At 40.7% G+C, this 27,381-nt stretch overlaps 1 protein-coding gene across 7 annotated transcripts in view; it reads left to right on the top strand.

The window, feature by feature from the left end:
• The window catches only part of DPP6 (dipeptidyl peptidase like 6), an 868,888-nt gene that overhangs the window by 715,879 nt on the left and 125,628 nt on the right, over positions 1 to 27,381 (top strand). For all 7 annotated transcript variants that reach the window (XM_038391573.2, XM_038391575.2, XM_038391569.1 and 4 more), the window contains exon 8: positions 11,839 to 11,959. In XM_038391573.2, the coding sequence (XP_038247501.1) occupies positions 11,839 to 11,959 (121 nt within the window). The remainder of the gene's footprint in view (positions 1 to 11,838; positions 11,960 to 27,381) is intronic.

Below are 27,381 nucleotides of genomic sequence, written 5' to 3'. Positions count from 1 at the left end.
GAGCCCCTCCGCACTCCTGTAATACAAAAATAAATAGTTGAATTGATTGAATTATTTTTCACCCATTCTGAATCAGAATTCTTCCCTTGGTTGCCCTCGTGCATTTGAGAGCAGAATTTGACCCTTAAACGTCTATTATAAGAGATACTGGAAACCTCAAAGATCTTTCCCTAAGTTATCATGGATTGTGCTCCATTTGAATATGGTAAATGTTCTGCCATTTCTCTACCGACAGATGTTTAAACAGTCTGTCTGACAGTGCTTCCATTTGTCTTGTATAGTAGCTGCGACTGGAGCCATTTCTAGCTCATTGTGTTGTATTGACACCCAAGCATTTAATTTCTGAGGCTGCTGATGCTAATCACATGTAAGCCTTGAAGCACAAACAAGGAGACATGCATGCTGCTTTTGATTTGTTTGCGGATCACCCCGTGGGATTCGTGCACACATCAATCTCTAGTGCTGTCTTCTGAGTTTTGAAGCATTTCATTGCCTTGCCCTTAGAACCTGCCCTGCTGCCCTGTCTTTACCATTCACTATTAAAAGCCTTAGGGAGGGGTGAAGTAATCTTTCTCCATCCCTGAAGTCTTTGTTGGTACCAGTTGACCAGCCTCCACCACCATTAGTGCCTTCTATCTTCAGGGTAAGCTCCCAGGGCCATGCAGCTATCCTTCTCCCCCTATTTCTATCTGGTCATTTGTGGGGAAGATCCCCCTCCTCTCATCATTGCTGCAGGGTAAGAGCATCTCACAAATATGACTCAATGCAACTCCTCACCTACTCTTATAGATAGGGAGCTGAGGCACAGAGACATTAAATTATTTACCTGAGCTTACACAAAAGTCAGTGTCAGAACTGGGAATTCAGCCCAGATTTCATGTGACACACTTGCTCTCCTTCCTTCCTGCAGCCTCTGCCACCAGGGGCTGCACTAGAGATTCCAGAAGTCCTTCTGTGGCTCTGACCTGATTTGACAGCTCTCCCATCTCCTCTGGTACAAAGTAGAGGTGGAGCAACTAGGCAGTGCTCCTGAAATCCCAGAGAATAGTTGGAGGCCTGAGGGTCCCCAACCCCCAAGGTTTTGTAGATTCCCAGGCCAGAAGGGACTACTATGATCATCTAGTCTGACCTCCTGTGTAACACAGGTCATAGAACTTTCCCCAAAATAATTCCTAGAGCAGATCTTTTAGAGAAACATACAACCTTGATTTAAAAATTGTCAGTGATAGAGAATCTACTAGTTCTAGTGGTTAATTACTCTCACCATTAAAAATGTACACCTTATTTCCGGTCTGAACTTGTCCAACTTTCTAATTGTGGATGCCTGGGTGAAGAGAACTGAGGAGACTATTTCCTTCCCTTTTTGGAGTTGTGGCAGGATCTGTAAGGGGCTGGGAAGGAGAGTAGGAAATTTTGCAAGATCAGTTCTGCTACTTCAGCCATCTTGGCTGTTTGGCTTTGTATCCAAACTGCATTTGGGCTTTGGTTAACATTCCAAACCCTCATTTTAATACTGGCACTTTCCAGATACCAGTCTAAACATCACCTTTCTAGGCAGTATATGGGTCCAGAGGGACTAAAGTAAGCTATGGAACTATACACTGTTCCCTCAGAAACAACTGCAGTCCTCCATATTCTCTTCTTGCTAAGGAGCAATTTAGCCACCGGACTTTCAATTAACATAAATGGGGGTTTCAGAGCTAAATCTCAGAATGAAGGGTTGTGACTTTGATCTCAGTGAAATTATCAATATGTGATTGATCACATGGAAGATTTGCATGGGACCACCCATGAAGATGCTTGTGGAAGGCTGGACTATGTAGTTTATAAAGAAACATAAATACCATTGAAAATCCCCTCCATCCCACACCTCCATCTTAATCTGTTATATTTCTCTTTCCTACCATGCAAAAAATTGACCATTTTGGTAAAAAAAAAATAGATAATTTCTGGAACTGTGATGTCTTACCTCCATTTTCAAAACTTATTTCCCCCCCAGCTGTCAAATTTAAACAACAATCTTGAAAAGCTAATTGGAAATGCTAGGAGTCAGCAAAAGTCATGCTCATTAGTATTGAATTTTGTCAGTGAAAACCAATGTTACAATTTTGTTGTAATCTATCTGAAGAAATTATAAGATCTGGCATAATTGTGTCAAATGCATAAAGAACAACACCAGCAGCAGAATGTATTAATAGAAGCCAGCTGAACATCAAAGGTTGGATTGTTTTGTAGATCCAGAAGAAAAGACACATCAGTGAAGTGCTCATTAAATAATGCATACTCAATCAGCAACAGGCTTTACAACTGATTGCTAGTTGATCATATAGGTGTATAGTGCTGTCTTTGATGGGAGACTAATAAAGGCAAAGTGACAGGACATTTTCGGTACAATATTTGTAAGATTTCTTTTGTACCCCAAAGTAAAAGCACTCGTGATTCTCTGATGTGCCTCAAGGTGCGTTATGGGCAATGATGGGCAAGCTCTAAATCTGTCACCAAAACAAAACAGCAAGGACCTTTTTCTCTTCATTGTTTTTCATTTTCATGGGCCTCTGTGGGTACGTCTACACTGCAGTTGGATACCCGCAGCTGGCCTGTGCCAGCTGACTCAGGCACATGGGGCTTGGGCTAAGGGATTGTTTAATTGCAATGTAGATGTTTGGGCTCGAGTTGTAGCCCGAGCCCTGGGATCTCACATCACAGCATCCTAGAGCCTGGGCTCCAGCTCAAGCCTGAACATCTACATCACACTTAAACAGCCCATTAGCCAGAGCTCCGTGACTCCAAGCCAGCCATGGGTTTTTAACTGCAGTGTCGATGTATCCTGTGCTTCCAGGTTTCATTCAGGAGTGGAAAAGCCAAAATACCCGAGACAGGCTATCATCAGAGTATTTGACTGGAAGTGGGAAGCACTAGAAATCTCGAGACAGCCTGTTCTTCATATGCAGCCATGGGACCCAATCTTGCTCCAGCTGAACTCAGTGGCAAAACATCCATGGAGTTCAGTGCAAGCAAGTTCAGGCCCCAGCTTTGCAGAAATAAGAGAGTCAGATAGTTAGGTTAAGTGTCTATGAGGATAAGGACCTGGCCCAAGACGTGGCTTTGCCACGGATTTCCTAGATGACTTAGGGCAAGTCACTTAGTGTGTGTAAAGGGGATAATATTTCCCTACCTTCCAGGAGAGGGGTATGTGAGGATATATCTGTTAATGTTTGAATGGCTTTCAGATGCTGCAGTGAGGGAGACCATATATAAATAAGAACATAACAGTTACACAGTTGAACTCAAAAACCTCAGAGGGCCTAACATTTTTGCTCTTATATGGTTGGCTAAAATAAGTTAACAGAAAATGCTGAAGTGTTTCCTGTGATGTATTAAGTAAGTTATTTCCAGTACAGATAGAGACGTATTAATACCACTCTATAAGGCATTGGTAAGACCTGATCTGGAATACTGTGTACAGTTCTGGTCACCCATGTTTAAGAAAGATTAATTCAAACTGGAACAGGTGCAAGAAGGACTACTAGGATGATCAGGGGACTGGAGAGCCTATTTTATGAGAGGAAACTAAAAGAGCTTGGTTTATTTAGTCTGACAAATTGAAGGCTGAGAAGGGATCTGATTAAGAACATAAGAACGGCCATACTGGATCAGACTAAAGGTTCATCTAGCCCAGTATCCTGTCTTACGACAGTGGCCAATGCCAGAATTGCTCCCTAAAAATACATTGGAGGAGGGGGTAAACACAAGGGAGGGAGACGAGCTGTGTAAGCTAAAGGACAATGCTGGCACCAACATAGATGGATCATGAATAAATTTAGGCTGGACATTATAAGAAGATTTCTAACTATTAGAGGAGCAAGGCTCTTGAATAGCCTCCCAACTAGTTTTTATGTGACTGGGTTGCCTGAGATAGCTGGAAATGGACTCGATCCTGGAGTCCCTTCCAGTCCTGTGTTCCTATGGTTTTTGATGAAGCCTTGTTCAATATCCAATTGTGGGATTTCTCACATGCGTAACTGACAGAACAGTAAAAACAGACTGCCGCCAAATGTGTGGAACAAAGAAACTTTAAAAATTATTTTTCTCTAATCTTTTAGTTACAATGATTTCACAAAAGCTTATGCTCTAATAAATTTGTTAGTCTCTAAGGTGCCACAAGTACTCCTTTTCTTTTTAATGATTTCATTGAAGCTGTTCTTTGTGACAGTAATAGGTAAAATATTTTCAGGCAGAAGTGTAATTTTGAAGTTGATGTGCCCCTTTAAGATATTTGCCCAAGGTCAGACTGGTAGTTCATGGGAGAGCAGGATTTAAAATTTGAATCTCCTGACTTCCAATCTTAATTGTTTAATCATTGTGACATAATAACTATAGGAAGGCTGATTTTGTGATTAAGGCATTGTATTGGGAATCAGGAGATGCAGGTGTAATTCCTGGTTCTGCACAGAATTCCTGGGTGACCTTTGGCAAGTCTATTAAACTCTCTGTGCCTCAGTTCCCCCATCGATAAAATGGGACTAATAGTACTTCCTTCCTTATACCTTTGTCTGTCTATTTAGAGTGTAAGCTCTTTGGGGTGGGGGCTGTGTCTTTCTCTGTGTTTGCACAACAATTAGCACTGTGCAGCCCCGATCTTGGCTCTGGTCTCTAGTGCTACCACAATGCAAATAATAAATGATCATGACAACGCAGCCTGTATGTGCTGAAACTTTCACCGCCTCTATGAAATTTGTGTGAGCATTTTCTGGGAAGTATAGAGTCCACAGAGCAATCTGTTGTTTATTCTGCTAGAACAGTGCTCCTCAAAGTGGTGGTCCACGGACCGGTACTGGTCCACGAGCCATCGGCTGCTGGTCTGCGTGCACATTGGAAGAAAAAATTGCCGGTCACCCACATCAGATAGCTTGAGAAGCACTGTGCTAGAAGACTTCCTCATGCAAACTACTTTGCCAGTTTTAAAAAAGAGTTCTTTAGGGGGGAAAAATGAGTCATTAATGCTAAAAACAAGAGAGAGAGTGCAATGGAGCTAGCGCAGTCTAGATGTAGGGCAGAATGCTGACTTGCTTATACATTTCCCTTGACTATTAATGGGACCTGTTAGTTCAAAGTCTTTTCAATGTATTGGCATTTGGGGGCTGATTTGAGATGGTATTCAATTTTAAAATATCAGAAATACCAAGAAGTTAGGTCTGTATGGTACTCTCAATAATGCCAAAGCCCAAGCATGTGATCAGGACTAAAACCCTGATCCTTCAGTTGGATCTGTGAGGGCAGATGCTTAAACTGGACAGAGACCTGTTGAAGTCAGTGGGCTCCTGTGTGGGGATGATTTTCCTCCAAACACAGGATTAGCGCACAGATATGAGGCACACGTAGAGAAATAAAAAAGGAGAACAAGAAGCTTAAAATGCCACAGGAGGTACCCTCTAACTAGTATGAAAAGTCCCCTGTAACAATGTCAATAATATAATGCTATAAAGAGCCAAAACACCAGGCTTGTGTTTGGTGGTGATAAATTTGAATAATGTTGCTCATTCAGTTGACAGGCTATACATGTTGGAAATTATAGGGGAAACAGAACATCAACTTAGAATCCTGCCCTCAAATTGGAAAATAAATAGAAGCAGTAAAAAATACATAGGAGTAAATAGATTTTTCTGTTGTCTTGTGAGGAATTGGGAAATATACTCACCTGTGCTGGGTTTTTTTTGAGGAGCAGGGATTGTAGTGCTATAAAAAGAGACAGGTTATGAAACAGCACTGCTCAGCACTGGCTGGTACGGTACATTAAAGAGATTCTTATCAATAGGTTCATAGAATGTCACATATTCAAAAAGTTCTAATTATTCCACTGTTTTCATTACTAAAGCTTAATATTGTTAATACCATGGTAGGTCCAGTTCAGCAAGAGAAAGTGCACTTAGAAGCCTGAGAATGACCGCAGAAATATTAAAAATCGGAGTTTTCCATAGCCATGTTCATGAAGAAGCCCTGATGTATTTTAAATGAATCAGGCAAATTTGTTGCAGTTAGTTTAAACAGTAATACTTTTTAAAGGGGTTAGATCTGAGAGTGTATGCTTCTTATAGATCTTCTTCTCCTATGGACTTTTGCTACTTTTTGGCACCCTTTTTCCTGAGGCAGGAAGGAAGAGATGGCCTAATCTTATCTCATTGGAAAAGTACCAGAGTTTTCATATTGGATCAGACTGGTCATCTATTCTCGCCCAATGGTTTTCAACCTTTTTTCATTTGCGGACCCCTAAAAAATTTTGAATGGAGGTACAGACTCTTTTGGAAATCTTAGGCAGAGTCTGCAGACCCCCAGGGGTTGAAAACTACTGATCTAGCCCAATATTTTGTCTGCAACTGTGCCCAGCATCAGATGCCTCAAAGGAAAGTGCAAGAAATCCTGCAATAGATAGTTCTGGAATAAATTGCCCATAGCAATAGTTTCTCCCTGTTTATATCAGGTAGTGGTTTACTGATGCCTAGATGAGTGAAGGATTTATCTTCCAGAACTTTTGGGGTAAATCCTGTTCCCATTGAAGTCAGTGGCAAAAATCCCATTGACTACAGCGGAGCCAGGATTCCACCCTTGGCATTTTTTTAAAAAAACATCCTTATTATAGTATCTGTGAATGTTTTTGTTATCTGTATAAATAGAGGCCCAATTCTTTGAACCCTGCTATAAGAGAGGGTTTTCATGTCTTTGATGATACCTGTGCCAGGGAGTTCCATAGGTTAATTGTACATGGGGAGGGGAATCATTTTATCCATTTAAAATTTTTTTTCGTCTCAGTTTCATTTAATATCCTCTTGTTCTTGAAAAGGGGTGAATAGCAGTGCTCTGTCTACCACCTCTGCACCATTTGGTCACCTGTCTACCCTGTTTACCACCTCTCCCATCTTTTCATGTATTTATACCTGCTCCTGTATTTTCCACTCCATGCATCTGATGAAGTGGGTTCTAGCCCATGAAAGCGTATGCCCAAATAAATTTGTTAGTCTCTAAGGTGCCACAAAGACGCCTCGTTATTTGTTAGTTTGTGGATCTTTATTATGTCCCACCCCATTGTTCTTCTCCACTCTAGAGCAAACTGCCCCAGTCTTTTCAGTCTGTCCATGTATGGAAGTTTTTAATTGCCTCTATTCATGCTGCATTTCTATGAACCCCCTCTGTTTCTGCTATTTTCTTTTGTGGAATAAGTTGACCAGAATGGATTGCAGTATTCCAAATGGAAGCATGTTAATAATATTATAATATGTTCTGCTTTATTTTCCATGCTATTAATTATGCATCTTAACATTTTGCCTGCTTTTTTTTTTTTTACCATTGTGGCAGTTTCCATAGACTATCCACAGTAAAAAGATGGATAATAATGCATTTAATGCACAAACATAAATCCCACTGCTGTTGAGTTTACAGAGAAAAAGGAAAGGGCACCAGTAAATTTAGTGCTTGAGTCTACTCTCATTGAACTCAGTGGGAGTCAAATCAAACCATCTAATTTCCATGCATTATGTTAGAGTTGAAATGTACTACTTTATAAAGTAAGCATAAAATAGTATGGAATTAATGTCCATAAAATGTTGTTTTACAAATAATTCTTATCATGTACTGATTATTCAAAGGAATCTGGTTATTTTAGATATATTTCTCTTCTAATGTAAAAAAATGAAAATATGGTAATGGTATTTCATAAAATCATCTCTGTAACCTGGGATATGGAATAACGTAAAGACATTTCTTTTTGATGGATAGTGGAAGTTCAAAAGCTTTTTCTTAATTTATAAACTACATACAGAAGTCTTCTATGTGCTGCTTCAGTTATGTTTTATCTTGATTATGGTTGACATTTTCAGGGTACAAGGCACTGCAGGATAATTTTAAATTCTCTATGAGGTGCTGCAGTTTGGCTCTGAATTATATGGAAGTTACTTTAAAGTAAAAATACTGTATTCATTTTCCATTGCAGCTCTCTGGTGCAGTGTGCACACTGATTAGTGTAGCAAAGCTCTGAAAGATGCAAGAAGTGAAGAAATATAAGCATATTGCTACTCGGCTTTGTTTACTTTTCCTGTAGATTTGTTTAAAGGTAAATAACATACAAAGTATGGCAAGCCCTTCTGTTTCAATTGCTGTGAAACTCCGAGCAAGGAACATGTTGCATCACTTGAATAATTTCTTCTAATATGGATGCTTGATTGGATGATCTTTGCAGAAAAGAATAATAAATCTCAGCTAGAGGGGACTAAATGGAATCTTTCTATACAGTGATAAGGCCCCCAGAATATACTGTGTTCATTACTATTCATCATACCATAGAAAGGAGGATGTTGTCTGGGAATGTAGCATTGTAAGTCTGCAAGTACTTGATCCATCTCCCTTTGATATGACTGGAAAAACTCCTATTAACTTCCATAAGAGTTGGGGTGGGCCTAACAGTCAAAATCTAAGGCCAAAATTTTCAAATATGGGTGTCTAAACATGGGTGTCTAAACCAATAACTTCACCTGAATGTATAAGAGCTGGGAGTGTGGGGGAAACCCCATCCTCTCCTGTCACTGGGAAGAGAAGGGGTTGGCAAAGTGCCCAGAGGCCAGTTGTAATCTGTCCCTTTCCCTTATGGGAGGCTCTTCTGTTCAGAAGTGTCTTTATCTAGGTTTGGATATAACCTAGTGCAATGTGTATGCTACCACAATCTAAATAAATAGCTATAATACTAACCATGAATGGTGCACTGCCCTTTGTCTTTGGTACTTACAACATCACCAAAATCCTAGACAACTATGAATGCGGTTATCTATCTTAAGTACTTATGTGGCCCCTATTACCTTAGTATTTGAGCACCTCACAGTCTTTAATGCATTTATCCTCACAACACTCCTGTGAGGGAAGGGCTGTTATCCCCATTTTACAGATGGGGAACTGAGGCACAAAGAGAGTGACTTCCCCAAGGTCGCACTAGAAGTCTGTGGTGGAGCAGGGAATTGAATCCATGTGTCTCAAATCCTAGGCTAGTTACATAATTACCGGACTGTCCTGCCTCTCTCACAGCAGAGATTGGAAGTTGCTAGAAGCTGACCTATCCTGGAGAGAGCTAGGCCTATTGTGGAGAGCAATGTAATTTTTTAAAGAACCACTCCTACACACAAGGGAATTGTGGAGCAGGTTGAGTGAAGGAAGGGAATTTGTACAACACCCATAACGTACCATGCCCTGAACCCGCTACCTCTGCCACTGGGACTGCAGAACCTACAGGAGTTCCTACACCTCTAAGGCCGATATAAATTCTGTGCAACAACATTTTTCATTATTAATATTCCTTAGGTTGCAGTAGCACCCACAATGTGCTAGTTATTTGACAGACAAATGAAGACACAGATCTCCTGCCCACACACACGCACAGTGGCCACAATTTGCTATCTTTGATGCAAATTAGCTGTAGTCCTTTGGGCTCCTTGCTAGTTTACAATATGTCTGAGCAAAGTTTGGACACCTCTGGGCTTGACTCTGTAAGTCAAGAGCAGCTTCACTGAAGTTAGTGAATGGATTTATACTGATGGCGATATGATCATAATCAGGTACCCTGGTTCTATGTGGCTTAGAGTTTGATTTGTGTTCAGTTTTCATGACCACAGCAATCGCTTTGATTTTTTTTTAATTTCATCCACGAGAGAGAGTGCTGGTTTTAGAAGTGTAAAAGAAAAATCCAGTATTCTTCTTACAGTATGTTATTCTGCTTAGTCCTGACTTTTTGTGTGCATCTAAATTTCAGCATATGCAAAATTGTTAGTTAATACAACAGTCTGTGCTCAGTACCTCTCATTTGTTTTATCTGCATACTAAAAATAAAAATAAAGGTAGGAGAGAGAGAGGAGAATTTAATATCGGTCACAGCATATTTTTACTTTCAGAATACATTAATTGGATGCAGCTCTTTTTAGCTCAAAAACTCATGTAGGCTGAAAAAGAATAAAACAAGTTACAGTTTTAGTTCTTCTTTTTACCCCAGGCAAACTCACCATAACAGCTGCTGAAATTAAATTAGGATCTATGCTTACTTTTGGCAGCTTTCTAACTCATCTCTGGTTCAAACACTACTGTAATAGGATGTGAAACATGAATTGAAAGCAAATATTTTTTCCAGTTCTACCTTTTCATAAGTATGATGTAAGAAATTGCATGCTTGTATCGTGGAAAAGATACTTAACATTTGTTCCAATAGCATTAAATGTATAAAAATCCCAACCTTAAATGTCCATTAAATGTCATTAACAATTTGTCTTTCCAACTAAATTGCTTTGCTGATACTTCTGTGCCTTGCATCTCTGCAGCCTGGTAGAATGAAGTTTAATAGTATTTTTCAAAGCAAGAGTGTTATTTTTAAAAGGATGAAACTTGCTACAGAGAAAACAACAAAAAAACCCAACAACCCAAACATCCCTTTATTGCATGTGACAGTGATACAGGAAACAGAGCGTTTAGCCAGAGATAAGGACAAAGGTTGAGGCCAAGGACCAAGATTTTCAAGAATGTGTGCTTAAGTTTTGCTCTTACATCCATATTTAAACACCTAAATAAGAGGCCTAATTTTCAGAAGAGCCCAGCATCCACCAGATTCTGTTGACATAAGTAGGATCTGTGGGTGCTTGGTACTTTGCAAACCAGATACTTAGTTAGGAGCCTAGCTGTAGGCTTGAATTCTTGACTGTTCATAAACCCTTGAGGTGCGATGCTGCAAACCTTTACTCATGCCAGTAGTCTTTACTCACGCAGATAGTCCCACTGACTGAGTAGAGCTGCTTGTGTGAGTAAAGGTTTCCAAGGTCAGGCCCTTTGGTCCTGACCAGTCATTGTCATTATAGGAGGACAGACTAGATGATCACAGTGGTCCATTCTGGCCTTGGAATCTATGAATTAAGGATCCCCTGTCACCTTTCTCAAGAGTATGCATATTAATGCTCATGTCCTGGCCAAATTTTAGTCTGGGTAATTACCTTCCGACAACTTAAAATTACCCAATAATTTCAATAGGGTTTGGCAGGAGATTTCACAGCCCTTTCAATATGGGCCACATGTTAATAGAGAATCTAAATTGTCTTGAGGGCCACCTTCCAAGCCACTACTAGTCACACAGCCCACTTCCCCTCCTATTCAGGAGAATATGTCATTCTTGTAGCATCTACAGCCAGATCTTGCATTGAAATCACTATTAAAAAGGTATTTAGTACACCATCAGCTATCTTTTAAGGAAACACATTCATCTGCAGACAAGGAAAACCAGCCTTCTATGACCAGCCAGGTCTCCACTCAGCAAACATTCTTCAGACAACCAGTGGTCTATGCTCCATGTTTCAGAAACTACTCGGAGGATATGGTATTTTTCACTTCTTGCCCTTAAGCTGCAGATCATTGCTGTTTAACTGCCATATTTCATTATCTAAAGTGATGACAATGTTTTAGTAATGAGTGAAGAAACACTTTAATAGGTTCTGTTAAAGTCAATAGGAGTACCCGTGGCACCTTAGAGACTAACTTTGTTAGTCTCTAAGGTGCCACGGGTACTCCTTTTCTTTTTGCGAATACAGACTAACACGGCTGCTACTCTGAAACCTGTTAAAGTCAATGGAAGTATGCCAACTTAAATCAGCTGAGGAGCTAGCAATATAAGTGATAAAAGGCTTTGGGATCCTTTTTTGTTAAAAGTTGCTGTAGAAATCACCTGATTTATCAATATATACCGCTGATTGTTGTGAAAGCAATGCACTATTTTATAATGGACTCTCTGCTTACCAGTGTTCTCTTTTCCTTTTCCCTTCCAATTAGATATTTATCTTTGAGAATAACATCTATTACTGTGCTCATGTGGGGAAACAAGCCATCCGAGTGGTCTCCACTGGAAAGGAAGGTGTTATTTTCAATGGCCTCAGCGACTGGCTATATGAAGGTAGGACAAAATATTGAAGGATGCAGTTAGTTATGAGTTTAAGCTCTAGATTTGCAATACGGGCTAAAATTAGAAGTGAAACATTTGACTTCTCAGGACTGTGGCCCATTAGTTGGAAATTCAGCTGTTCCAACAGTTATCTGAAGTGCTGAACTGGGAATAATGTGAAAGGATGTAAGAATTGTATTTTCCAGGGCTTCCCCCCTGTTTCAAGGATGATAAATCACAGGGTGTTAATTGACCAGAACTGCTTCATTACGTAATGGCACCTGCAGTAACTCAAGGTTTCCATCAGATGTGCTTATTTTCTAATGTAAGTGACAGACGTGTGTGGGGGGAAGGGGTTGGGGGAATAAGGGTGAGAAGTTAACAAAAAACCTCTGATTTAGATTTCTAGAACCAGGTGCTCTGGCCCTTTTGTATCAGACCGGGTAGCACAAAGAAGCTGGAAGCTGCGCAGATCTAGGTAGCTGAGAATTTCCTTGGCACGGGGAAGTCCTCAGCTGGCACAGAGCCAGGACAGTTGACTCCTACTCCACATAATGGTCCCATAAGGGCAGGAGGGCCATAGCTAATACAATGTTGCACTCCTGCTATTCTCAGTTATCTCCTTGTGTGCCACTGCTAGCTGGCATAGTGTAGAGCAACGCCTAGGCTATTCTACATTGTGCCAGAGTTAAGGCTGGTAAGGAACTGGCCTCAAGAACCAGAAAACTAAAACCAGCCCTTTTTCAGTCATCACTCCCAAAGACTCAGGGCCCTAAATTGTATACACACGTCGTGGAAGTATTTGCTACCTGTTTGTCATTGTTTCTGATGATTAAATGTACATTGAAGCTGAAATACTTATGCATCACAGAATACTTAACAGTTAACATTTTCCCTGTAATGAGACAAGGTGATATCTTTTATTCTGTTGGTGAGAGAGACAAGCTTTCGAGCTTACACAGAGCTCTGTGTCTCTCTAATACCTGAAGATAAACATGGCTGCAATGACACTGCATAGAACATTTTCCCTTTAAAGCATTTTGCAGCTAGTCAGAGTGGCTGATGGGTTGTTGCAAAATGCTGATTTAATCTAATTTTTGCTAAAGAGATGAGGTTTCCTTGTTGTGACTCTGAAGGTCAAGTGTACATATCAGTATCTCTGTTTTGCTGTTAAACAACATTTAGTACATAAGGTCTTCTCAAAGTGCGCTGCGTACAGGGCATAATGCTGACAGAAGGAGTTTATCATGTCAGTGAACTCCAAGTGATCAAGCTAGCATACAGTGATGCTATATGCTGACACACATTTTTATTCAATTAATGGATTGCTCGGGTTACTTCTTACATGACATTGATTTTCACTTTTGTCCTTTGTAAAAAATTTCTTGTTAAAGCCATGTTAATTTACTGATAAAATAAATGATTCTGTGATTAAATACAATGTAAATATACAGGGCCTGATTCTGCTTCCCTTACACTGAATAGCACTTACAAAATAAGTAACCCCACTGAAAGTGCTACTCAGTGGGAGTAAGAATCAGGTCCACAGTATCCATTTATTTCTTGGTAATTTCATTGTTATATGATGATCATACTTAAGCCTTTTGTCTGTGATGCTAACAGTATCACAGACTATGTGGCTGAAAACAGTTTATATTTGAATAATAGAGTGACCAGTCCCCATGAAAAGAGTAGAGAAGGGTCCAGAGCAAAACCCTAGGTAGAAACACCCACTAAGTTTTGAGGTGGAGTTCAGAATCTGAGTTTTGCAGGATGGACCTGTCTCTCTGGTCTAGCCCATAGGTCCCACACTCTCAGGGAATTGTGAGCAGAAGAACGAGGGAGCAGAGAGCTCTGTGAATCTTAGGAGCTCTGGATGGTCTCTGGTTCCCAGCTGGTCTCCATAAGTGAGCTCCCTTCCACATCGTAGCATCCCCCAGGCTTCCTACCTTGATTTCCCGTCTTCCAGGAACCTGATGTGATCTCCACTGGGTTCTACAGATTTAAAAAGTCTGTAGGAGGCAACGCTGGGACTGGAAGTAGGAATCAAGATATTGATTGCTGGGGAGCAGAGAATTGATGACTGGGTGAAACCAAATGGACAGTAAGCAAGCAGGAGGGCTAAAGGATCTGGTGTGACCAGGGAAAGTCTGTGGAGCTCAGGAGCCCTATAGGCACACTGAATTTGGGTTGGGTGGGAAGTCCAGAGGAAGTTAGGAGCTCAGTAGTACTAAAGGAATCACCAGGACCAGTGGAAGTTGGAGTCCAGGAGTGAAATCCTGGCCCTATTGAAGTCAATGCGAATTTTAACATCAGTTTCAGTGCAGCCAGGGTTTACCCTAGCTGCCTGCATTGTGCTGTAATATCCCTGCTGATGGCGGCCATCTTCCCACTACTAATATGTGCTCTGCAGTACTGCCTTTCTCTAATAATGAGCCAAACCAAAACCATGAATCCAAACATGCCTGAATGGGAAGCTAATTGAAATCTGAGCAAAGATCTAAATTTTGCATCTCAGGATCATCTCTTAGTGCTCTGCCTTTTTCACAGGTTCCTATAGCAATGTCTCCCCCACCTCTCCAGTGTAGACAGGCCAGATGTTCAGTACCATATTTATAGTTGTTTGTGCTGTTAACATCTCAGCAAGTTCTTGGGGTGGATTCTGAATATATGCAAAGATCTCACTCCATCTATACAAATATATGCACCATATAGTCAGAGAATGAGCTACAGTGAAGGCTGCAGTATTAGCATAAAGAATGAGAGTGTTCACCTTTTCTCTTTTGTGTTCTTGTTGTCACTGATGTTTATGACTTCTGATAATGTTAGCAGCTGAGGCTCTACTGAGTAGTCATTTGGGTGAAGGTTACAATTTATGACCTATTTAGTACCTTCTCCAAATGCAGTACAAAAAACTTCCCAAATTTCAAATTTAAAGAGTAGGATTATGAAACCCTTTTGCAGGTAGTCTGCATCTATTGGTGTGCCCCTGCCACTGGTTAATACAAATGACAGCCCCCAGAGGGACCATTTTTCTTCATAACATGATTGCTTTTGTCACAATAAAATAGGTGCCATCTAGTATTAATCAGATGGTTTTGGTAAATCCGGAAGCAAAAGCAGCTTTAGAGTGGATTTGAAGGGGGTTTTTTCCCCCTATAAAAATGCAGAAATTCATTGTGATTCACTTTAAGCATTTGCTTTTGTAAATCTGCCAAAGGGGAAAAACTTTCTTCAAGGTACTTATGCTGAACTGTTGTATCTTGATAATATAGTGAAAAACATTTCAGATCAATCAGAGCTGATGTAGCAGCTTAATCTACTTAGTGCATTTAGCTGGAAGGTTGTGGGCTGATACATAGATTACTATAACATGAGAGGCTAGATTAAGCATGGTTTTTATGAAGCTAAAATAAACATTTCTAGTGCTTTGGTATAGTCTGATATCACTTTTTTCTGCCATGCTTTTTACATGTCTAATGTAAAAATGAAGTTATAGCATAGAAAAAAGAGAACAGATCCACGGAGTCATTCCAGGTATCTATGCTGGATGCCCATTGAGAGTCCTGGGGTTGTAAACAAGCTATGTATATACATGAGTAACCACTATAGAATGGTGTAAGTTTGTTATGTGTGACCACTGTCAGTTTGTGTGTGTCTGTGTGTTAGAAACAGTGAAATGTAAAGATAATTTTTAAAATAAATAGAGGCATGATTGAAAGTGTTTTCTGTGAAATGGAGTGCTATTTTGACAAAAGCAGTGTACTCTTCCATAAAAAATGTAGTGAATTTTAGAATGCATAGCACTCATGCATTTTGTTATAACACACTCTGACAGCAAAACCTAATATTCTCACCCCCGTTGTTATTAATGTCTCTTCATAACTGTCAAAATTCTGAACACCTGAAGATATTGTCCAGATGTCTTGATAAGTCAAAGGATGGGGGGTCATGGGACCTAGACTCTGTTCTTGACTCAGATGACCTGTGTGACCTTGGAAAAGTCACAACATCCTTGAACCTCTGTTTCCCCATTTGAAAACAAAGAGATAAAAATATTTCACAACCTCACATGTTGTGAGGCTAAAAAATGCTTAATTGTTCTGAAGTGCTGAGAATATTGTGTTGCTAAGTACTATAGAAAGGCCTATGAATAAATATATGCCTACACACTACTGCAGTACCTATAATGAACAGTTTGTGGTGTGTAAGTACTGTAGTTCAGGCCCAATATACAAACCACCAGAGAAGTTGCACCGCACAAAAAGGAGTTTATCATAAAATCACTACCTGGTCTTCTTTAGCCAATCTATAACCACAGTGTTCTCTAGAAGTTGGAGTCACTTTGTGCTGCTAGATGTGTGGCCTTGTACCGCTTGAAGAACGTGACAAGGTTAAAAGAGACAAGGTAATGTACCAACTTCTGTTGGTGGAAGGGACAAGCTTTCAAGCTTCATAGAGCTCTCCCTTGGGCTTCTTTAAAACATGAACTTCATTCATTTGTTGGCCATGCTCTGCAAGAGGGGAGGCACGGACTTTATTTAGGCTCTTATCTAAGTCTATCCTGTTTATGTACCGTCAAACTGAGCACTTCTTTTTTGTCTTTTGTGTACATTTCCTTGGATATAGAAAGTAGCCCCTCACAAAGTGACAGAAGCTGCTTTGTGAGTTGATATATAGGGCAGCGTGACAGAGTATACCTGGCCTTTGCGGCTCTATACAAGAAGCCCTGCAGTCCTACCATACCCGGACCCAGTGAAGGTGGTCGTCTAAGCCTGCGTAGGGAGGCAGCCAATTAGAGCCCAGCAGACTCAGATAAAAGGAGCTGTGGGACCTTCACAGTTCAGTTCCTGGTGGGGACCAGAAGGGCAAGGAAGTGTGCTCCTCTCTGGGCCAACAGATCTTGAGGGACAGCCAGAGTGTTTCTGGCTGCATTTTCTTAAGCTGGGTTTTCAGGGAGAGAGGACTAAAGTACCTTAGCTTTGAGGTAAGGATGAAATAAATGGGGCCAGATAGGAGGAGGCCCAGAGAAGAAGCAGCAACGAACTGAAATCGAGCAGTGCGTAGTTGCTATTTATATGGTCCCTGGGTTGAAACCCAGAGTAGTGGGCAGGCCCAGATATCTGTGCCAGCCACAGGTAAAGTGGCATAAACCCCAGGTAGGAGACAGGCCTTATTTTAGAGCCAGAATAAAGGGCCAAATTTAAAGAGCTCAGAGGCAGGGCTGAAGACCCTAGTAAGAGCAAATAGGTTGTTATTTTTTGGCCTCTTTAATATCCCAGAAGGGATTCATTTGGACTTTGTGACTCAGCCAGATGCCCAAGCCAGGGAAGACCCACTAAGGTCAGCTGGCAGCTTGCAGGTGGCACAAGGGATGAGATGAGAACTACAGTACTACATGCAGCCACTAGAAGGTGCTCAAGAGGTGAGTGCTGCCCATTACAGACAGACTATATGATTTTTAGGGACCTTGTTTTCCAGTGGGTTTCTTCCCCATCTGCTGTGGCTGCCAAAGGGGATGATCAAGCAGCAAGTTGACCTGCGAGTCTGTCATCCAGAAACTGACATCCTCAAATAGACAGATTTGTGTTGGCTCAACTTTAAAGCTAGCCCTGATTTTCTGGTTACAACACCAGGATATTGGTGTTTGTCCTAATTGTGAGAAAGGGAGCACCATATCTGTGGCGCTGGGCAGCAACAGCATCTTAAATTCAATCTCTTACAGACTTTTATGCAGTAAAAGATACTTGTACCCACAATTTACAATTGAACCTCTATTCTTTTGTTGAGCTTTACACAAAGCAACTGTTATTATATTTTATTTTTGGCTAGCGGAGTAGAGAGCAAAAAAAAATGAAAAGAGATTATTTTACTCAGCAGTGACCTTTACATAGGCTCATAATCCACAGTTTGTCTGCATCGAATGTTATCATTGCTAGATACTGTAATAAGAAAAGGAGTACTTGTGGCACCTTAGAGACTAACAAATTTATATCCACTCTATACGGCTCGGCTGCTACTCTGAAACCTGAGATACTGTAATGTGACTTTGCAGTGACACCTGGTGGGAGAGGCCAGGATGTCATCCTCATTAAGACTAAATATAACCATACAAAAATTTGCTGCAAGATATTGTAAAATAGTCCCAGTGTCTGCCCTCAGATGCATCTATGCAATTCCTCCTGAACTCGAGGCAACTGCATATACACAGCTGCTGGCAGAATCTTGCCCATGTAAGTATGCACACTTTCCTGACTTTAAAAAGACAATGCAGGATGTAATTATGAAAAGTCTTCCTCCATAATGTATCCAACATCTTGCAAAAATTAGAGAGTATAATAAATCATGTATGGTTGTCTTAGAGGTGCAGTCCTTCACAGTATCTGCCAAGTCATATAGTGTTTACTTTGATCAGCATCTTCCATGGTTTTAGTATTTTAAGTACCTGAAATAGACTTTTTCCTTTCTTAGTGTACACTGGTGTCAAATGAAGTATTCACACAGGAGTCTTGTAAAATCTTGACATTGACAGCATGATAGATACAGGAAAGTTATTAGAGTCTGCTGAAAATATTATCTTGATTTGTCTGTTTATATGATTTTTAACTTCATAATATTAGAACAGTGAGTCCCTCTTACCTGAAACCGAAAACTTTCATAGTCAGTTTATGCATGAAGTTGAAGAAGAGCCAAGCACGATGACAGCTGTAAGTAAATTACTCCTAAAATTGCTGCTTGGTGTCGCCAGAGAAAGAAAACGGACATTGTAATATTTCACACTAAAAGGTAAACCATGGCCAATAAACAGTAACCACACAGTGTGATGGGGCAGGTGAAGGAAGAAGAATTAGCCTGAGTCATCTCTGATGAATTATTCTCCAAAGGAGTGTCTGTCAAAAGTGTGTGAACCATAATAGCCAGGGCTCCAGAGACAAAGAGAACACAGCCCCTGTGGGAATATCAAATGCAGCAAGATAATCTATTTTGAGAATGTATGCTAAGAGTCATTGGTTCCAAAAGAGCAATGAATGGCAAGATTTTTGAATATCTTAATTTCTTTACTCACCCAGAGCACTCTTCACTGTGGGAAATGTAAAAAGAAAAGGAGTACTTGTGGCACCTTAGAGACTAACAAATTTATTAGAGCATAAGCTTTAGTGAGCTACAGCTCACTTCACGAAAGCTTATGCTCTAATAAATTTGTTAGTCTCTAAGGTGCCACAAGTACTCCTTTTCTTTTTGCGAATACAGACTAACACGGCTGCTACTCTGAAACCTGTGGGAAATGTAGAAATTCCACAGATCTTCCTCTAGCATAAGGAGGCAACCATAACACTTGGCCCTTTGAGTTTGTGCTTGAAGGTACCCCCAAGTTATAATGCCACAGAGTATGCGTCACACCTGGGAGTCTCCAGATTGCAAGAGATTTGATACCTAATGAACAGGGATGTTTTGTCAGGCTGTCTTAATAATGCCAATTTAGTTCCAGGGGAGTTGCAAAGAATTCAGCCCATACTGTTTTATAGCTGGTTATTGAGTGGCTGACTGTTGGGGCATGGCTGGGAGCCTACATTTTCCATCTTTCTCTATGCAGCAAAAATATAGCACTGCTGGAATGATATTCTCAGAAAGCTTAAATACAAAGTTTCCCCATGTTGTATGGGGGCATTATTCCTGTATTGTCAGATACATACCCATCGTTAGGTTTATGTCACTATAGCAGCAATTTAGCACTTGGGGCAGATTACTCATATTTACTAGGAACCTACTCATCAGCTGAATTACTTGTAGGTTAAGGTACTCGTGAATGTGAAAGAGAATTTCAGTGGCCCTGGCTTTAACAACAAAGCGGGACTGGCAGATTAGTTCTCACCTCAAGCACAGGTTTGAGGTAGGTGCCTCCCACTGTAAAGAATTCTGTTTCAGGGAAGATTGATCAGATTTGGGACAGTCTTTCCAAAGCATCATGCACTGTACTGTTACTGGAGGGAAAAGGCAACTCAGTCTTCACAAATCAAATTTCATCCAGTCATGCAGTCAAAGGTTCTTGATGCATCAGAAGTTCCTCATTCAACTTGATGCATGGGGTAAACTTCAGTTATCAAGGTGAAAAAACCAGTCGGAGAACACTTCAGTCTCTCCAGTCACTCGATTACAGACCTGAGAGTGGCTATCCTTCAACAAAAAAACTTCAAAAACAGACTCCAGCGAGAGACTGCTGAATTGGAATTAATTTGCAAACTGGATACAATTAACTTAGGCTTGAATAGAGACTGGGAGTGGATGAGTCATTACACAAAGTAAAACTATTTCCCCATGTTATTTCTCCCCCCCACCCCACCCCCCACTGTTCCTCAGACGTTCTTGTTAACTGCTGGAAATGGCCCACCTTGCATGTCACCATGAAAGGTTTTCCTCCTCCCCCCCCCCCCCCCGCTGGTGATGGCTCATCTTAAGTGATCACTCTCCTTACAGTGTGTATGATAAAACCCATTGTTTCATGTTCTCTGTGTGTGTATATAAATCTCCCCACTGTATTTTCCACTGAATGCATCCGATGAAGTGAGCTGTAGCTCACGAAATCTTATGGTCAAATAAATTTGTTAGTCTCTAAGATGCCACAAGTACTCCTTTTCTTTTTGCGAATACAGACTAACACGACTGCTACTTTGAAACTTGTCAAGGTGAGTTATGCATTATAGATTGCATCAGATGGATGGGGTCCTTGTCCTTTTCAGCTGGTTAAAGCCAATGAAGGCTGTCTGGGCCATTTATCCTGTGAATGCCTGCATGAAAAACAGAAAGCCCTGAAGAATTTTAAACATGCTACTACCTGGTGCTTCCTCAAAAAATTGCACTGGACAGCAACAGCCTTACCAACTTCAGCCCTTTTCTGAGGAAGGTCATTTGGAAAGTGGTTGCTGGCCAACTCAAGCTACAACTGTCACCCTCTAATTTTTTGGATTCCCATCATTTGGGCTTCAAGAGTGACTTTTGGAATGAAAACAGCATTATTTGCCATTCAGTGATCTCCTCAGGGCATGGACAGAGGCCAGATGTCCATGCTGATATCACTAGATCTGTCTGCAGACATCAGTGCTGCCAGTAAAGAAGTATTTAACTAATGAACCTAGTGAAGAGTATTGCTTTGAGACAGCTCACTCCTTCCTTTCATTGAGGTCTCAGAGACTGGGGCTTTGTCTCCAAAAGAACCCCAAGCTGTAGAAATTCTGATGTCAGCATTATGCTAATAACCTTTTTTATTTTCCTTTATTGTCCTAGCATGGGACAGAGAAAAGGACCGATTGAAACCCATCTGACTTAGACTCAGTCCAGATATGGCTGAAGCTTTGCTGGACTTGCAATGACAAAGTTTGTTTAATGAACTGAGGGTGTTTTCTCACCAGGCATGCCATTATAGTTAAGGTTGATGAGACTTTTCTGTTTAAAGGATGTCTTTTCTCGATGCTCTAAAATCTGTAGGGTTACTCAGATTGCCTTGGAATTCGGTGTTCCTCATGGGAGTACGGGGTATGGGTAAGAGATCCAAATATGGGGTAATTTAACTAAGGGATTCCTGAGATACAACCCCCCAAATAAACAGCTTTTCTAAGGGTATATTCTATCCATGTTCTTTTGCCTAGACCTAGAGATCCGGCCATTGCTCTGAACCTGGCTCAAGGGTCTCACTCGCTTGAGGGTTACCTCCAGAGAGTGCATGGCACCCACTAGCCCTGTGGGGGAGCAAAATTCAGAACAGTATTAGAAACGACTTTGACTCTCCTGCTAGACTCTTGAATAAGAGTCAACCAGATAGGTCACACTTAGAGTGAGGCTAAGAGGATTTGTAGGTGGAAAACTTGCACTGCAGGTGGATAGCTCAGAAGAATAAGCAGTAAACCTTTGATTCTGAACTCACCCAGCCAGTGACAATTTGAGACTCACCTTGAGCAGAAATCTGGGAAAGGTTGGAAGGCATATTGCTAAAATCTGTCAGGGATTTTTGGGGAGGGGCGGGGGAGAGGCAGGTGAACTCCAGTTATCTCAGAGACTGCCTTCCAATGTACCCAGTTATGACAACTAATTTGAAGGCCGTGTTTTGGCTAGCTTCCTCTTGAGTGCAGCCCAAGGGAATCAAGGCAGGTTGTTGTTGGGGGCAGACTCTCCTGCCTGGAATTCTGTCCCTCCAAAAAGAGTCTATGCCTCAGCCTGGCTGTATTCAAGATGAGATATAAAATTAATCTTTCCAATTGACCTCTTCTAGTCAATCATCTAGATATTACCCTCCCTCTTGGGTGTCTTCAAGGAAAATGAGTCAGCTACTGCAAAAAGGCACAGAGTAGGTGCTCTTTATTCTCATGATATTTGGCTCTTCATAAATGGTTTATACTGTGGCTAGATATCACACTGATAGGAGCTTTGTAAATATTTGCAGCAATAACAGAAATAATATCAGCATATACTGCTGCTGCTATCCAGAAGTGCCAGTATTTTGATGTTTTGAAGCAAACATAGCATTGACTGCTTTAGTTGCTGCAATTTGAGAGAAAGTCTGTTTAGCTCTTTGATTAAGCAGGTCACTAAACTTATTATGGACATCCCGGGCATTAAAATAGGATGTATCATATCACATATAAGAGGCTGAATTCCTCCGAGATACATCCGTTTAAATCTAGAGTAACTCCACTGACTTCAATGGATTTACTGTGGATTTACAATAGTGTAAATAAAAACAGAATTTAACTCCCAAACCATGATCGAGTCTCTTGTTCTTTGCACTAGTATTACATTGTAACTTTAATGGAGTTAGCTCCTGGTTTACACCAGGGTAACAGGAGAATCAAGCACACTGTGTTTGCAGATAGTTAACCCAAGTAGATAACCATTGGGATGCTTAAGTGAATTAAAAATATTCCCCAAGATATGGTATTTAGATTGATCTCTGAAGGGTGAAAAATATACCTACATGTAGGTATTTGAAGTTAGTTAACATCTCATACTGTCAAAGAAGAATATTCTTGAAAAATGTAATGTTTAATGTTGCACAATATGACTATTTTGGGTTTCAGTTTGATTTTAATCTCTTTCTAATGTCACTTGTATTAGCCCCAGGTTGAATACAGTACTCGACATTTCTGATGATGCTTTTGTTTTTGATTAAAGAAATAATATACTAGCACATTTATATATTACCAGCTAGATTTGCTAGCTGTCATAGTGGTCTAAGTCTGGAGTAAATCCATTGAAGTCAGTAGATTTCCTCTGGATTTTGCACCAGTGTAACTATAAACAGAATTTTATTCAAGTATAATATTTATGCTCTCAGTTCACTATAGCCATAGCTGTACAGACTATGTTTTAAACTTAGACATTATTCATAGAAAAAGATGCATGACTGTTACATGCCACCTTGTGGTAAACTCACATAATTTTAGGAGTTTCATTTTTCCCCCTGTAACGTTAATGATTTGATCTGAAGATGCTTGTAATAAAGCAGAAGAATAACAATTGTATCCAGACTGTGCCAGAAATTTGTTTGTGTTTTAAAAATACACGTATGGCACTATAAACATACAACATTTACATTGAAAAATGCTATCTGCATATGATTTTTTTCTGCATATTGATTTTTTAACAAACTTTGATCGAAACCCCTCTGCAGGAATTTGTGGGTGAAACACATATTTGTCATGTTAGCTATGGAATAAATAAAATTGGGGCATTTCTATGTATAGAAAACTATTTCAGGTTATTTTAGAAGGTATTATGGGTTCCTCTCTGCAATTAGACTCATGACAACTCAGAGGATTACAAACAGAGAGTAAAAGTAAAAATAAATGTATCCAAATTAAAATAGGTGAAGGCTACATGTGAGAGTTAGGAAAATTTTGCTGAAGAAGGTGAAATCCACCAGAGAATTGACCTGCTCATTTCTACTGTAAAGTCTGTAAAATCAAAAAAAATCCAGAAATTATGATCGAAGTTGGAAAAAAAGATCTGTCAGCCCAAGGTTATGCAATTTGGACACACTATCCTTGCTATCTAAAAACAACGATGTAGAGTTTAAAGAGCTACATCTTGAAGTCCCCAATATCAAGCTAAAAACGTTCACAGATCACAGAGTTTCTTTGAGTGGAAAGCCGGAGGTGGCAGTGACCTGTGAAATGTAAAAGGCAAAGTTACTATTGTTTGTCATCTTGGGATCAGGTGTGGCCCTGCAAAGCTGAAATTTACTCTTTCCTTCTGCTGTGCTAAACTCCTAAGCTTCTAACCATACTCTGTTGTGCTTTAAAAGACAGAACAGTAGAGGCATTGAGATGACTGAGAAGTTTGGATGTTATAGAGAATGGATATTATTCAAAGTGATCTGTACCAAAAACCACATGGAGTTATTTGTTTCTATAGTGACTATAAAGTGATATTAATGAGGAGATGGAGGTGACTCATTACCATTTACCTACAACCAGAAGAACTGGATTCTTGAAGCCGCCCTCTCGCTGACAGACCAGCAAGAAATAACAGATAAAGCGTCCAGAGATTATATCACCATCAATGCTCAATTAGGTTTATATTGCCATAAGTAACTACCATATGGCATAGCTTCCTCACCAGCTGTTTTCCAGTCATCAGTGGATATTAGTCTACAAAGGACACTTGTGCAAAGTTATGTTGATGTTTAACAGTGATTAGAAGAAAGGAGAGAACTAACACATTTCAGAGGCTGTCTTAAAACATGTAGATTAGTATCCAGTATAAGGGGCCAGATGTGGTCTGACTGCACTGTACCACTCTGGGGACACTGAATGGCTGTGAATCCATTTTAACTGGCTGGTTACACTAGGTTTATGGTTGTTTTGTTGTGCTTTGTGTCACAAGATTGGTAACTGGAATGTAGTCCAAGAAGTCCACAGCCATATTTTTTAACTCACAAACCCACCATCCATCACGTTGCATTTACTGTGAATGCTGAGGGAATCCATCCAGCACTATCATGGGTGGAAGCTGATGTAAAAGGCTCTGCCCTAAAATATGTGTAAAAGCTGCAGTCACTGCTTGGACATTTTAAATTACCACTGAAATATACTTCTACTGCATCCACAATGGTAAACTTCTGAACAGACTAGAATAGTTTAGGTTACCTGGGAGTGGACTGAAATCTGAAAGGAGTTTTCACACACCAACTTTTATTGTCCACTGATGTAGAGCCAGTACTGCAGCTCTGAGAGTCAAGTGACATTGATGATTGTTAAGCCAGTGCTGAAATGTCTGCAGGCAGTCTCCAGCAGTAGGCCACTAGCAAGAAGAAGCCTCCTGGCCCCATACCCACCGCCAGAGCCGACCTGATTCCCTGCTTTGGAGGTATTGCTCTGACTCTGCTTGGAAGTGGAAGGAGAGATACGCTGCTGCTCTTGCCACATGTCTTCTCTGCTGCATCGGTGGCCCCGAGGCCCAGTATAGAGTGTGAGAAGGGCCCAGGGTCCTTTAATTCAGCCCTGCAATATGAGGTCTTAGTGCCCTGTGACCAGCTACGCTTCCTGCTCATGCTGCTTCATTCAGCCTGGGAGCATTTATCTCTCATGCTGACCAACGTGGAGATCACTCTCTCCTCAACACACCCATTTCAGCAAAATTGTGCAGACTAAGCAAGAGGTTTTAGCTTTTTTTTTAATATGGCTGGAAATTTAGCGAACATTCATCTCTGATCACAGACCATTTTAGGACCAAAAAAAAAAGATATTCTAGTTCTAGCTGCATTGAGACGCCAGTGGTGAGAAGTCTAAATGATGGTCCATTTGAATGATATCAGATAGCACTTCAACACAAAATGCTGCTCTCGTTTTACCTTTGGACGATTCTATGGCATACTGTTATGCTTAAGGCCAAAAAAAATGTCTAGATCTACATTGTTTTGGTCTACTAGAGTGCAGTGTTGCAGACAGAGCCACTCTATGATTGTGTAAATGCAGTTAGCCATAATGAATGCAGCTACATCCACCAAACAATTTCCTCTCGCCCTATGCTCATAGGCCTAAATAAGGTAAATATGCAACAGGTGCAGTTACAATTCTATCATGCATGATATTATATCGCTATTCTGTTAGCAACAGCATATTTCCATCAGTGTGATATTCATGCCTGGGAGTAAATGTGTCAGAGAAGAAAATGGACACAAAGTTCAAGTGTTATAGTCCTGTTTATATTTCCAGCCCAGGGCAAAAGTGTGTAGTACGATCAAATGCTGCTGCAGCTTTGTTTGACATGTATACATTCAGCAGGGTATTAAAAGCTGACTACAGCATAATAGCTTCATCACATTTCAGAACATATTTCTCTTCACAAAATGCACTGAGCAGAAGGCAGTGCTGGGTTGTTGTTTTTTCCCCCTCTTATTCTAATTAAGTTTCTTGTTCAGGGTTAGAAGAAAGTGGCTCCTTCTGTGATTATTTTTTTACTGTAATCAGTAAATCTACTGTAATCAGTTAGAGGACGGGGCCCAGAACTCAGGGCCAGACAGAAGGTCTCAGAGAAGTGGAATCCTGGACACAGAGCAGGAGACAGAGGTCACGGGGACCTCAGTCCAAGGCAGTGGATGGGGGAAGGGGGACAGTGCTTGGGATCACTGGGGAAAGAACCTCAGCGATTGCCTGAAGAGAGGCAGAGTCTTGGTTTTTGAACCCAAGGGGTTACAATTGTGTTTATACCAGGGAATATGAATTAAGCCAGCACAGCCTGAAAAGTGGGCAAGGCTGGGCAGAAGGTGGCATAGACATTGTGGCTGGTGAGCACACTGATTCATTGGCAGCCAATGACACCTTCCATTGGTGGAGCTTCAGTGCAAGTGAAAGCTTTCCACCCCCTCAGTGGAAACCCTGATGGAAGGCAGAGGGGGGAGCTTCCTCCCAAAGCATAGGAGGTTAGCTAACACAGAGAAGTGCAATTTACATCAACGGGGTAAACTGAGAGCTTCCGTACAACGCTGACACCTGTAACAAATGAGCACCCTCCTTCCACCAGCTTTACTGAATCTCGCCCTGAGTGTTCTTGAAATGGTCCTGCAGACATTATGCCTTGAATTGGATTGCCATAGTTGAATATAACCAATTAAGCCTTAAATTTGTGATGTATGAGCAGAAAAAAGTGAGTTTTGGCTAAGAATAGTTAGGATTTTAATTTCAGTCTGAGAAGTGTCAGCAGTTTTCCAGAAAGTGCAGAAAGTGAGGGTTAAGTGGTACGTCAGTATATCAGTGCCATCTTGTAACTGAAATTGTATTTTTAAATACACACAGCAATCATAGTAATTAAAGACAGTGCAGGTTTACTCTTTGCCATTGTTTGCTAATGTTTTGTCCAGTCTACCTTTAAATCTCCTATGCAACAGGTTTTCTACCACATTCCTTTCCACTCCTCTCTTTATTATTTTCTCTCTGTGCCTT

Source organism: Dermochelys coriacea, chromosome 2 (genome assembly GCF_009764565.3).
Source record: "Dermochelys coriacea isolate rDerCor1 chromosome 2, rDerCor1.pri.v4, whole genome shotgun sequence".
NCBI classification, from domain to species: Eukaryota; Metazoa; Chordata; order Testudines; family Dermochelyidae; genus Dermochelys; species Dermochelys coriacea.
The sequence above is the reverse complement of the archived record's forward strand: the minus strand, read 5'-3'. Positions and strand labels throughout refer to the sequence as shown.